The sequence below is a fragment of the Podarcis liolepis genome (assembly GCF_965112155.1).
Source record: "Podarcis liolepis genome assembly, chromosome: 9".
NCBI lineage: Eukaryota > Metazoa > Chordata > Lepidosauria > Squamata > Lacertidae > Podarcis > Podarcis liolepis.
Window position 1 is genome coordinate 72,374,730 of NC_139564.1, and position 13,629 is coordinate 72,388,358.

Sequence of the window (13,629 nt, forward strand, 5' to 3'; positions counted from 1 at the left end):
GAAATATGAGCAAGCCAGGGCTGAACTGATGTTACCCTTGCTGGTACCTTTCCTGGGAAAATCAGAGGCTCACTATGTCAGGTTCCTATTGGAAGACCGGACAAATGCTAGAACATTAGCAGTGGCCAAGTTTTTATCGGTGGTTGCAAGAACCAATGATCCCCATCTTTAAGTCTGAACAAAATGCTTGTTTAACCTGGAGGTAGGCTGTCTGAATTGTTTTGTAACGATTTGTTGGGTCTCTGGACTGTAATAAAGATTGATTGATTGAGTTATCAAATTTGCACCTTCCAAATAGGTAGGTATGATGACTGCAACACAGCAGTTCTTCAAAAGCCACCTTTCTCCAGGCAGTCAACATTTTTAAAAATGCCTATACTGGGGAAACATGTGCATAAAAATGAGTATTTTAGTGAAAATGACGTACAAAAGGGCAAGTCGCCTGCTGTCATTGTTAGGGGTACAACTCTTGCTTAGGGTGCAAGACGGAATGCCAGCCAAGCTGCTGAGAACCCTGGATTTGGGGAGGAGATGGCTGTTGCTCAGGGGCACAGCCCAGACTTCATATGCAGAAGGTCGTCTTGGCTGCTTGCCAGATTAGGAGGCAGTTGCAGCCATGTGGCTCAGTGGTCTGACTGAGTTCAAGGCAGCTTGATATATTTGTGTGTTGGAACATGGAGCCCAGGAAAATTAGGACAGGGATCATCCGCCTGGCACATATGAAGTGTGGGGCATTTTCCATCCCAACAGTTTCAGATAATTTCCATGCAGGGAAAGCCCACCACAAAACCATTTATCAGCATTTAAACTCCACCTTGAAGTAAAATGGGGTCGCTGGAGCTCTTTCACGCCCTGATACCTTCTGGGGGGAATCTGCATGGATGTGCTTGGAGCAAAATAGGCTTCGCGGGGGAAATGATGCAAGACAACATTATCCAAGGCTTTTTTTCATGTGCCCCACCCCACGAGGGGACTGGGGGGGGTGGCAACATGAGAACTGGCCTTTTCTGCAGTGGCTCCCCTGCGCAATGCTCTCCCCAGTGAGGCCCACCTGGCGGCTTCCTTACATTTATTCAGGCGCCAAGTTAAAATGTCTCTCTCCAACCAGGCCTTTGGCTAAATAAACAATCTATAGCCTCCCTCTGGCAGGGGACGGTTATTGTTTTAGCTGTTATTATCTTGTGTATTTTTGTGTTTTTATAGTGTAAACTGCCCTGTGTTTCTCAGATGAAGTGTGATTAGAAAGAGAAAGAAAGAAAGAAAGAAAGAAAGAAAGAAAGAAAGAAAGAAAGAAAGAAAGAGAAAGAATACATTTGAAACAGAGAAAGAAAAATTAACCAGAGAAATGAGTGGTCCAAGCCCACAGCCAAGAATGGACCCAAATCCAAAGCAGCAGCTCCCAGGCTTCTAGTCCCTATGGAATTGGCTTTGGGCTTTTAAGGAAAGAAAGGCAGGAAATCTAAAGGATGGCAGTCTTGAGAAACCAGAGGAGGAGAGAGAAAATCCCTCCATCTCACTCTGATGGAAACTCCCCAAGACTTTACAGAAATGTATTGTTCTCCAACAATACCCATGTTCCGCACTCCCCAGGGGTGGGAAGTCCAATGACCTGTGCAACAGAATTCTGCTTCCTCTGTATGTGGAAACCCCCACAATAGGGCTGGGTGGTGCCTGGCGGAGCTGGCCAGGATTCTTGCAGGGGAGAAGGATCACAACCGTTAAAGTGGTTTCTGGGTGCTTCAGACGTATGGCATGGATATGACCATTGTGTCAGAGCAAGTGTTTCCCCAGTTTCTGGTGCTTTGCTCCCATCACTTTCTTTTTGGTTTGTTGTTGTTTTTTATAAAATATTTATTAAAGTTTCAGAAAGAGGAATTACATAAAAACAAGAAATACAAAAGTAAAAGACAAAAATAAAAATACAAGAAAAATACAGAATAATAAAGTAAGTACACTTACAGAAAAAAGGAAAAAAATAAAAATAAAAAAATCAACCTTTCCATATCTTACATTCATATCCTTGTTTCCCTGACCTCCTCATACCTCCCTTTTTTGTGTTCCAATTCAATTAATTAATTCAGCAATTTCTTTCCCTCCTTATTATCCTGATCTTTAATCTTAATATATTCTAACATTAAATTTTTACCTATTTAGAAATCCAATTTTCCATATTCTTTTATATCATTACAGCTAGAAACCACTTAACTTCAATCCAACATCATTCTAACATTCATTAATTTTGCAATATTTCTGTAAATAATCTTTAAATTTCTTCCAATCTTCTTCCACCGACTCTTCTCCCTGGTCCCCATCACTTTCTTTTTGGGAAACACAAGAACATAACAGCCTGCTGGATTAGACCAAAGATGGCCCCAATGGCAGAGGAACCCTCTCCGGCATCCGGGGAGGGGAGGAGCAAACCGCTCGGTGACACACACACAACATCCATACAAAGTGTGCATGTGCGGCAGCCCACCATGCATGCACACTCCGTACAGGATGCTGCTGGCACAGCGACCATATGGACTGCCGCGCAAGTACCATCCCGTATGGAGTGTGCATACGCAGCATCCCATACGGAGTGTGCATGCCCTCGGCCGCTCTACAGCTGGGGGGAGGCAGGGGCCATCTTATCACACACACCCCAGAGTGGCACCCAGGGTGACCCACTCCCTCCGCCCCCCCACTTCGTACGCCCCTGGGTGGCCCCTCTAGTCCAGCATCCTATTCTCACAGTAGCCAACCAGGAGTTCCTTGTGAGAAACCCCCAAGCAGGATTGGAGCCCAAGATTCCTCTCCTCTCCTGTGGTTTCCAGCAGCAGGTAACCAGAAGCATTGCTACCTCAAACTGTTGGGAAAGGGCATAGCCGTGCGGGTAGCAGTCATCGATAGCCCTCTGCTCCATGAAAGTGGGTTTGTTGCGCAAGACCTCCCCATCAGCTACAATGGCGAAACCTTAATTTGTGAAAAGGTGACTTAAAAGCACCCACAGACAGCTAAGAAGCAACACTTTTTCTCCAGTTGATTTTGACAAAGCTTTATTTATATATAAAAAAATACATTACTTTTGCTACAATGCAGCTGCAAAGCAAAATACAAATCGGATGTTAACATGTTAATAACTCATACTACTTTAAAGTGCATGGGCGGGGAGAAAACTCATTGCAATTAAGAGGAATGGAGCTTAAAGGCATTCTTTAAAATTGTAGTGCAATGGAGTGTTGTTTCCTTGGCCTGAAAGCAAAGTTACGGAACCATCCCTTGCTAAGCCAAAAGGGAACACTCTTAAATTTCACAGTTTACACTTGAGGGGAGTCGTGCGCAGATGGTGACTCAACAGTGGCGCAAAGCAAAGGCAAGCAGGCAGAGGGCACAGATTAGACCTCATCCAGAAACTGGCCTTCTTGCTCCGGGTGACAAGGGAGTCACCAAAAGCCATTTGCTATGCAGAGGGGGCTTTTGGGGGCTTTTGCATTTCTCAGTTTCATTTTTTCCTGCATTCCTAAATTTTTCAGTCTTAAAGTTCAGTTTGCTACATTACTACATCACTTTGCAATTTTTTTTTTAAAGTCTGCATGAAAATTTATCAACCTTTTAGCCTGCATTTCATAGAACTTTCACTGGAAGTGACCCAAATGCTCACCTACGGCAGTCTGGAACATTGCAAACATCTACATTCCTCCACAGATTGACATTTTTTGCAAGCTAATTTCCCTAGCATAACAGAGTTTTTGGGTATGCCATCCTCACCAATCCATGCATTTTTGGCCACACTTTCCCCCCAAAGAGACACTTTCTTTGGTTGGAGAACTTTGCTGCAAAATTTGGAGAAGTGCAAACTTCCAAGGACAGATGTTTGGGGAAGTGTGAATGAGGTAGGTTTGCGTTTAAAGGCAAAGCGAATCAAACGTCCCCCGCTAACGCTCCCCTGGCAAAGTTGCTGCTCTCAAAACTAATCTGGTGGGGAAGGTTTTCCCAACCTGTCAGGATGCTGCCTGCCTGCACCTGTGGCAGAGACAGCCAGAAGCCTCGCTTGGCAACTGCTGCCCATGCAATAACCTTCCTTGTTTAGCTACAACCCAACTGCAAAACCCTTCAGTCGGTAGCTTTCAAGTCTCATTGGTTATGACATCAAGGAAAGCATACTTGGAATATAGATGAAAGGTGTTAGATACAGATTAAATATTTTGGTTTTTTTGCTGATGTAACTGAAGGCACAAAACAGGAATAAGGAATCTGTGCCCCCACATTTTTTGTTTATTCCTTTTATCATTCCTTTCATTTAAGGGGCTGTACACAGTTCCCCTCCAACCTGTTTCATCCTCACAATAACCCTGTGAGGTAGGTTAGCGACAGAGATACTGTGACTGTCTCAAGATCACACCCAGCGAGAGCTTCATGGCAGAGCAGGGAATTCAAACCCTGGTCTCTCCCAGGTCCTAGTTTGACAGTATAACCACTGGTTCTGGTTTGGAAGAGAGAGAGAATATATGAAGTAGTCTGTATTTGGATACACACATAAATGTGGATTCCCCCTCCCCAAAACTGGCTAGAACAGAGATAAGGGGGACTCAAGTGGGGGTTGAAATGAAATAGACTCATTTGCCCATCTCTTGGAGGTGTTGCTGGCAGCTAACCAGCCAGCCAGCCAGCAGAGAAGACCAAGACAGGAAACAGACATCTGCCTTACTCTGTAATCAGCCACCAAACCACGTTGCTCAGCATCATCTCAGCCACCGGCTGCAGCTCTCTAAGGTTTCAGAAGGCAGGAGCATCTTTTGTTTTTAATGTCAGCAATTGCAGCTTTTGCATGCAGAGCCTGAGCTCCCCCAGCCATGACACTGCTTCCTCACAAGGAAGAAGGAAAACAGACCCACATCCAGATTGCTGGTCTACTCAGAAGCACATGTACACAATATAAGAGGTAGAACTCAGCCTTGTCAACCCCCTGGGATCTCCCTCTTTCTTCTCTATATGAACCGACTTCCAGAAATTAAGACATACACAAAAATCACCTTCAAAGGCTTTCCAACATCTTTGCCTACAAGTGGCCCTGAGGCTTGTTAATTTTGTTCCCCGCAAAAAGAGGATCTGATTTTTTAGAAAAATATAATAAATAAAAATAAATATCCTTCATCCAGTGAAATCACACAAAGGATTTCCAAACATCTGTGAGTTAACCGGCCAGGAAGCAGAATCAGAAAGGCAGGAAACGGCATCCCACAGTTTGAGGCAGGAAACTGCGTCCCTGACACCCCACAGCCCAGGCAATTGCACCAACCCATTCTCCACCCTTGCCAGATGGACAAGCATAGAAGCAGGCAAATCTGGGACTAGGCAGGACAGACCATGTGGTGGCCTCTTGACAGGCCAGTAGTCAGTTGCCAGTTGACCACCTACTGCTAATGGAGAATCTTCCAAATGCTAGACTAGGTGAACCTACAAGATGTTTCTTTGATCTTGGTGCATATTGGGGATGCCTTGATATACATTAATTATGCCTTATAACTGTTCAGAGATCCTGAGCACGTATCGTTGCTTGGAAAATGTCAGAAACATCAAAAGAACATTCAGAACGCCAGCTATTTAAAAAAGATGCAGAAGACCGTCAAGTCTTATAAACCTTGGGCCTGAAAGTTTGCTCTCCAATCTGAGGAAACTTTTATTTAGCACGTGAGCTCTGTGTTGGGTCCTGATGCCTGCCTTTGAAGAAGGCTGCCGTGGACCTTCACAAGCCCCCCTGGGACACCTCAGCCATACCCTCTGCCCCATTAGCTGCCCCATGCCTTGTTGTTTGCACTGGTTCTACTACATCACCCAGATGTTCATATCACCATGTTCATTTTGGCAGGACCCATCCTGCTCAAGATTTCAGGATCTTGGTGCTTCTGCAGACAGAACAGCCACCAACCTCACCTTCATTCTGCTATCAACTATGCACCACCAGGTTGCCACTTCTCTAGGTAAGTGGAGAATAGGTGGCTTCTAAGCCCAAGGGAAAAATTATATCTATTGAGGTTCTTCTGAGATGGAACAAGACACACTAGAAAGAGGTACAGTTTGGTCACTTGTGCTGGTAGGCAGTCAGGAGGTCAAGTCCTCAATGGGTGAGCAAGACAACTGCCGCCATATGCAACAGTCCTAGCCAGAGGGACAAAGATGTTTGGGTGGCCCAGTCCTTTGCCATCTTATTCCTGGGCTCCTCAAGCAGCATCTTCACATTGGAGGGCTTTGTCAGGCATTCTGTCACAAGGGTCTGGTTAAACCAGTCCTCCTGGGAAATGCAGGAATAAGTGCCATAGAGCTCGTCCGTCATATTGTCTATGAAGTGGATGCAGTGGCGATGGCCAGGTCCACAATGCGCAACCATTTGGTTGTCACGGAGCCAAGTGTAAGTGGCATGGTGGGATTTGATAGAGCAGTTGAGGTAATAGCGGGCGCCGGGTGCCACGGTCACAATCTGACAGTGATGGTTGTCATCACCTGGACAGGAAGGAAGAGCAGATAGTGAGAAGGAAGAGCAGAGTGAGTGAGAGAGAGAGAGATTGAGAGATCACCCTTTGCACACCCCGTTGTGGAACAGCAACCGTCAGGAGGCCTTTGTGGTGCTTGTGGTGTCATGATGGGACCAAGTTTGACTGAAAATCCCTAGCTACTGAATCACAGTGCATTATTCCTGCTCAAGAGATCCATCTCCTTGCTCGCCAGCTGTTGGCGAACGTAAGAGCGCTGCTGGATGTTGTGCTGATGGCCTTTGGGTCCCTAAATCAGCCTCCTGCCACCTGATGGACTACAAATCCCACCAGGCTCAGCCAGCATGCTCAATGGTCAAGATCAGGGACCACCGCTAGCCCAACGGGCAGGTTGCTATTGTTTAGCAAGGCCAATGCTGATCAAAAGGGGCATCATCCATACTTGGACTAGCGGGCCAACTGGTTTCCCTCCAAATCTAAAGCAGGACTGGGGGAACCTGTGGCCTTCCAAAAGCTGCTGGACTCCAGCTCCCATCTGCCCCAGCCAGAACGGCCAATGGTCGGGGTGATGGGAGCTGAGGTCCAGCAGCATCTGGAGGGCTGCATGGCGCCACGTTCCTGATCTTCAGGAAGGGCAAGTAAATGGTTTATTTGCAAACATTACCTTTAGTGTGGCTTGGAGATGAACAAATATCCGTAACAGGATTGTGTGTTAGAGCTTGTAGCAGTGTGCTAGAAGAGAAAGAGAGAGAGAATTAGAATGTAAGGAGAGCCCAAGAACTCACAAGGTGTCAGTGTTGACACTTTATTCAAAGAAACAAAGAGAGTTCAGGCTTAGTGAGCACAGCAACTCTTCCCCGTAGGTTTTGATCCATGCAGGCACTTGCATAAAGTGGGGAGGAAGAGAGTCACGGACACCACCTTGAGCTTTTTGGAGGAAAAGGTGGTACATAAATGTATTTAAGTAACAAATACATTTTTAATGCTTCGCCAAGGGTTCCCTGCAAGCAGAAAGCTAGCTCAGCAGCAACAAGGTGGGGCTAGAACGTCTCATCCTGAGATGATCACTTTCTGCATGCAGGAAGGTGTCACCCAGAAGTGGACTCAAATGGGATGGCGCAAGTCTGCTTTGTCACCTTGCTCTGCCGCATGTCTGTATGCGCCGGAGAACATGCAGATATAGAACGTGCAACTGTCAACAATAGAAATGAAGGGGGAGGAGGGTGGAAAATCAGAGGGACCTACCCATTTCCATGCTGGTCACGGTCATAAACAGAAGTGCATCTCCCGTTGATCCATCCGCAGTCAGGATCCCTCGCCAGGATGCAGCTCTCACAGCTGCCCTTATACGCCCCACACATAGCCATGGGCAGCTGAACCACCTCACTCTCAGAGGCTACAAACAGCTCCCTCTGCAAGATAAAATAAAGCAACAGCTGCACTGAGCTCCTTCCAAACAGCAGGACTAAGAGATGAGTCGTGCATATGGATAGGCATCATGGACTAGCCTATCTGTACCCAGTGAATGAGTAACATCAGTCTAACAGGAAAAGCAACAGCCACTGAGTGACGCACAGGAATTGCTCCTACTTTTGCAGAGGAACAGGGGACCGAAGGGGATCCCTTTTGCATGCCAGTGTATTCAAGGAGCAGAGGGTTGTCAATGGCTACTAGCCAGGACGGCTCTGCTCTGCCACCACAGTTGGGAGGGGCTCTAGGGCTCAAGTCCGACTTGTCAAGGGCTTCCCATAATGGACACCTGCTTGGCTGGACTAGGGGGGCCATTGGTCTGATCCAGCAGGACTCCTCTTATGTCACCCCTAGAACAGATTCTCCCCGTGTTCAGAAAAAAAGAGCATGAGACAGTCTCAAGGTTGTGGGTTTGAGCCCCACACTGGGCAAAAAGATTCTTGCATTGCAGAGTGTTGGCCTAGACAATCCCTGTGGTCCCTTCCAACACTAGCATTCAATAATAATAATAATAATAATAATAATAATAATAATAATAATAATAATAATAATAATAAGTTATTATTTATACCCCGCCCATCTGGCTGGGTTTCCCCAGCCACTCTGGACAGCTTCCAACCAAATATCGGAAACAATACAGCATCAGACATTAAAAACTTCCCTAAACAGGGCCGCCTTCACTTGTCTTTTAAAAGTAAAATAGTTGCTTATTGCCTTGACATCTGCTGGGAGGGCGTTCCACAGGGCAGGTACCACTACACAGAAGGCCCTCTGCCTGGTTCCCTGTAACCTCACTTCTTGCAGTGAGGGAACCACCAGAAGGCCCTTGGCGCTGGACCTCAGTGTCCGGGCTGGATGATGGGGGGAGACGCTCCTTCAGGTATACAGGACCAAGGTTGTTTAGGGCTTTAAAGGTCAGCACCAACACTTTGAATTGTGCTCGGAAACGTACTGGGAGCCAATGCAGATCTCTCAGGACTGGTGTTACGTGTTTCTGGAGGCCGCTCCCAGTCACCAGTCTAGCTGCCGCATTCTGGATTAATTGCAGTTTCTGAGTCACCTTCAAAGGTAGCCCCACATAGAGCGCATTGATGTAATCTAAGCGGGAGATAACCAGAGCATGCACTACTCTGGCAAGACAGTCTGCGGGCAGGTAGGGTCTCAGCCTGTGTACCAGATGGAGCTGCCCTGGACACAGAATTGACCTGTGCCTCCATGGACAGCTGTGAGTCCAAAATGACTCCCAGGCTGCGCACCTGGTCCTTCAGGGGCACAGTTACCCCATTCAGGACCAGGGAATCCTCCACACCTGCCCGCCTCCTGTCCCCCCAAAACAGTACTTCTGTCTTGTCAGGATTCAACCTCAATCCAATCTATGATATCTGCATGTTCATTCTGAGATGAGGCCCTTCCAGGCCATAGAGAAAAAGCGGGATGGCACTTTTCAGATCCTTTGCACATTTTTTGATCCAGCCACTGCTGTTCTGCCATGGCCTGGTGGGTCAGCATCATTCCAGCGACCCAGTATGGAACAAGTCAGGGAGGCCTGTAGTTTGCAATCAAACGGTCTAGAACTTTGATGAAATAAAGCCTGGAGCAGGCAAAGGGAAAAGATGGGAGGTTCTTCCTTACTCTCTCACTGTCCAGAGTCATGGTCCGAATGCCAGCAGGAGAGAGGAAAGGCTGGATTTCCAGGACGCTGTTGGCCCCCGTGGGCAAGACAGCAACTTTGTGGACGGTTCCTTTGTCTGCGTAAAAGGGCAGAAGAAAAGGTTGTGAAGCTGGAAGGAGGTAACGGGAATGTGGGAAATGAGGTCTCCCAGGTCCCAATCAGACAGTCTAACCACTAGGCCACACTGGCTTTGATCATTAACTTGTGAGAAATAGTCGCCTCAGTCTCACTGTAGTGAGATATTGCCATTTCTCCGCACGCTCTGTTCGTTGTTAAGGTGGGTGCCCTTGCTTATCTGAGAACTGCATGTGTTCATCGGTGCTGAGCTCTGTGAGGGTCTCCGAACAACTCTCTCAGCACCTTTAGCAAACTACAGTTCCCAGGACTCTTTGGGGGGAGCCATGAAACGAAACGTTCAGAAAAGGGCGGCCAAAATGGTGGCGCGACTCCCCATGAAGAAAAGTTGCAGCGTTTGGGACTTTTTAGGTTGGAGAAAAGGAGAGGAAGAGGTGACGCGATAGAAGTTTGTAACATTATGCCTGTCATGGGGAAAGTGGGCACAGAAAAGCTTTCACCCCTCTCTTCGTAACACTAGAACTCACTGGCATCCAGTGAAGCCGGATGTTGGGAGATTCAGAAAGGGCTTCTTCCCACAGCACAGAGTTAAACTATGGAACTCCCTTACACAGGAGGCAGCAGTGACCACCAGCTTGGATGGCTTTGAAAGAGGACTGGTCAGCTTTATGGCGCCGGAGGAGAAGGCTGTGCATGGCTACCATCCACAATGGCTCTTCTCTGCTTCCACAATTGGAGGCAGCGATGCTATAATAGTATTATTATTATTATTATTATTATTATTATTATTAATTTATTTATACCCTGCCCATAAAAATGTTGACTGGAAGGAGGTAACGGGAATGTGGGAAATGATGCTGGTTGGACAGAGCAGGGATGAAGGCTGTAAGGTAAGACCTGTAGTCCTCCAGATGTGACCCAAGGAGACCTAGGTGCAAATCCTGACCCAGTACTGCTTTGGGCTGGTTGCTCCTCAGCCTGAGCGGAGGGAGACCTGTGGTCCCCAGATGTCACTGGGCCCTAATTCTCATCCGCCGACAGCCAACATGGCCCATACAGCCGGGAGTGATGGGTGTTGTAGTCAACATCTGGAGGGCTGCAGGTTCCCTCCCATGGCTTCAAAGAAAGGGGCAGTAACTTGCTCAGCAATGCCAAAGGGTAGAGATGCCAAGCAAGGGGCAGCTTTGACCGTACCTGTGGCCAAGTACAGGATGCTGTAGGTGCCTCCATCAGCTGCTGGAGCTCTGTGGACACCAATCTGCTGGTAGCGGTGCTTGCTGTAAAACAAGATGTCTTCCTGCTTCACCCTGCGTGCCACCTCAGGATGGCTGTCGGCCACTTTGAAGGTCTCGTGGGGGGTCCGCTGTTCTCCTTCTAGACACTGTTGGGAGGGACAGATAAGGCCACCAGATTAGGGGGGACAAGAAGGATCTGCAGCCTGCTTGCACCAGCCCTGGATCCTACTAGGCAGAGATGGAAAACCAGTGGCCTCCTCTGGACCACCAGCCATGGCCAGCACAGGTCCCAGTCAGGGATGGTGGGAGCTAGAGCACCACAGATGGCCCACCCCTGGCTCTAAGGACCTTTCTGGCTTCTGCCCTGGCAACAGGCACTTCTGCAAGCTTCTCTGAGCCTTGAGCACTAGAAACTTGCTTTCCTTAAAGAACAAAAAAGCTTGCACTGTGTGAGATGCCAGTGATAGGGATTTTTTGCCCCAGAAAGCTTGCAAGTTTCTCTTCCCAACCTCCTAACCTTTGCTACATAACACATAACAGGATTGTACAGTTCTTTTCAAAACTCCCCACCTCCAGATTTAAAGGTCGCCACTACCCATTGTCAGTTACGGGCAAAAACGGCACAGTCACCAGCTCTCAGTCTCCTTTCAGTTTTGCATGTCTAGTCACCCTTTGACTAGAGCAGGGCTCCCCAAAGTGGCAGGCAGTGATCCCTGCAGGGGAGGGGGGATTCCCTCGCAGGGCACTAAGAGGCAAGGGAGCGGCAGGAGCTGGGGATTTAAGACTCCTGCTAAGTGACTTTAAACCAAACATTGGGAAACTACATTGAATTAAAAACAGTGAAGTTGTGACTAAATGTGGTATTGAAGACTCTTGCTCAATTACTATCAGACTTTGAAAAGTTGGTATACCTGGACCAACATCATTCATTTCGTTCAATTAATTGTTTTTGTTGGATTTTGAATAAATCTGCAATTAACTGTGACTGTTCTTAACTGGGTTATTATCTTCTTTAGTGGCCCATGCAAACTGCTATGCTGAATAATGCTTTTTAGAGGGGAGAGGGGGGAATGGGGAGGAGTTCGTGGAACCAAGGGGGCAGTGGCCCCAAAAACTTTGAGAACCACTTGGCTAGAGGATAAATCCAACAAGAGAAGCAAATTTGCATTCCTTACCTGCCCAGGCCTCACAGGGGGGAGTTTCTCGTGGTAGTCTTTGAGAGGCGAAGTTCGGAAGACCTTACTGATGTCACCAACAGAATAGACACAGACTGCGGAATATTCCCTGGAGATAATCATAAGAAGCAAGAGATCAGATTTATTTTTTTATTGCTCTGCTTTTCTGTCAGCACAACTACCAAAGCAGCTTATGGGAAGAAAAATGACCGTGTTAAAAACACACTAGTGAAAACACAAGTGTTTCACCAGTGACTATGATAATTTCTTAATACATCAGATCAAGCTGGTTGAAATGTTCACAAGTTTTCAGAAGCCACTTTTTAAAAGGAGGGACGCAGGTGGCGCTGTGGTCTAAACCACTGAGCCTAGGGCTTACCAATCAGAAGGTAGGCGGTTCGAATCCCTGCGATGGGGTGAGCTCCTGTTGTTCGGTCCCTGCTCCTGCCAACCTAGCAGTTCAAAAGCACGAAGTGCAAGTAGATAAATAGGTACTGCTCTGGCGGGAAGGTAAACGGCGTTTCCGTGCGCTGCTCTGGTTTGCCAGAAGCGTCTTAGTCATGCTGGCCACATGACCCAGAAAAAGCTCACCCCGTCGCAGGGATTCGAACCGCCGACCTTTTGACTGGCAAGCCCTAGGCTCTGTGGTTTAACCCACAGTGCCACCTGCGTCCCCAGGGCTAAGAGAAAGAAACAAACAAAAAACCCTCCACCAAGTGTAGATGTGACCTTAGCGTTCATTTGCCCCTCACCACGGAGCAAGGCACTCACCACTCGTTCCAGAAGAGCCCGTAGATCCTCGTCTCCGGCCAGTTGGCAGACTCCAGGATGAAGACGTCCTGCAGCTGGTTAAAGTGCCGGTCGTTGTCAGAGTCGACGCAGAGCAAGGTGGCTTTCAGGAAGGTGGTCCACTTGGCAGCCGAGAGGGAGCCGGTGCCTCCTCTGTCTCCCTGTAGAGACAGGAACGGTGGTCAGGGATTGGCAGCTGGCCAAATGCATGGCAGCACAGTTTCACAGAACCATAGAATAGTGGAGTCGGAAGGGACCTCAAGGGTCATCTAGCCCAATCCCCTGCTCTGCAGGAATGTCAACTAAAGCAGCCAGGTGACTGTCCCAACGTCTGCTTAAAATCCTCCTAGAAAGCAGAGCTCACCACCTCCCGAGAGAGACCGTTCTACTGTCAAATGGCCCTTGCTATCAGAAAGTTCTTCCTGATGTTTCGTCGGAATTTCCTTTCCTATACAGTGGTACCTCTGGTTAAGAACTTAACTCGTTCCGGAGCTCCATTCTTAACCTGAAATCTGTCTTAACCTGAGGTACCACTTTAGCTAATGGGGCCTCCTGCTGCTGCCAAGCCGCCGCCGCCGCACGATTTCTGTTCTTATCCTGAAGTAAAGTTCTTAACCCGAAGTGCTACTTCCGGGTTAGCGGAGTCTGTAACCTGAAGCATTTGTAACCCGAGGTACCACTGTAATTTGAAGCCACTGGTTCAAGTCCTACCCTCCAGAGCGGGGAAAAACCATCTTTCA

At 47.7% G+C, this 13,629-nt stretch overlaps 1 protein-coding gene across 1 annotated transcript in view; it reads right to left on the reverse strand.

Moving 5' to 3' along the window:
* Positions 1–3,021: 3,021 nt before the first annotated feature.
* The window catches only part of SEMA7A (semaphorin 7A (JohnMiltonHagen blood group)), a 58,209-nt gene continuing 47,601 nt past the window's right edge, over positions 3,022–13,629 (reverse strand). Inside the window, exons 8-14 of the mRNA XM_083460494.1 lie at positions 12,872–13,050; positions 12,101–12,209; positions 10,885–11,071; positions 9,576–9,691; positions 7,719–7,885; positions 7,138–7,205; positions 3,022–6,483 (exon numbers count right to left, since the gene is read on the reverse strand). Of these exons, the coding sequence (XP_083316620.1) occupies positions 6,101–6,483; positions 7,138–7,205; positions 7,719–7,885; positions 9,576–9,691; positions 10,885–11,071; positions 12,101–12,209; positions 12,872–13,050 (1,209 nt within the window). The 3' untranslated portion in view covers positions 3,022–6,100. The remainder of the gene's footprint in view (positions 6,484–7,137; positions 7,206–7,718; positions 7,886–9,575; positions 9,692–10,884; positions 11,072–12,100; positions 12,210–12,871; positions 13,051–13,629) is intronic.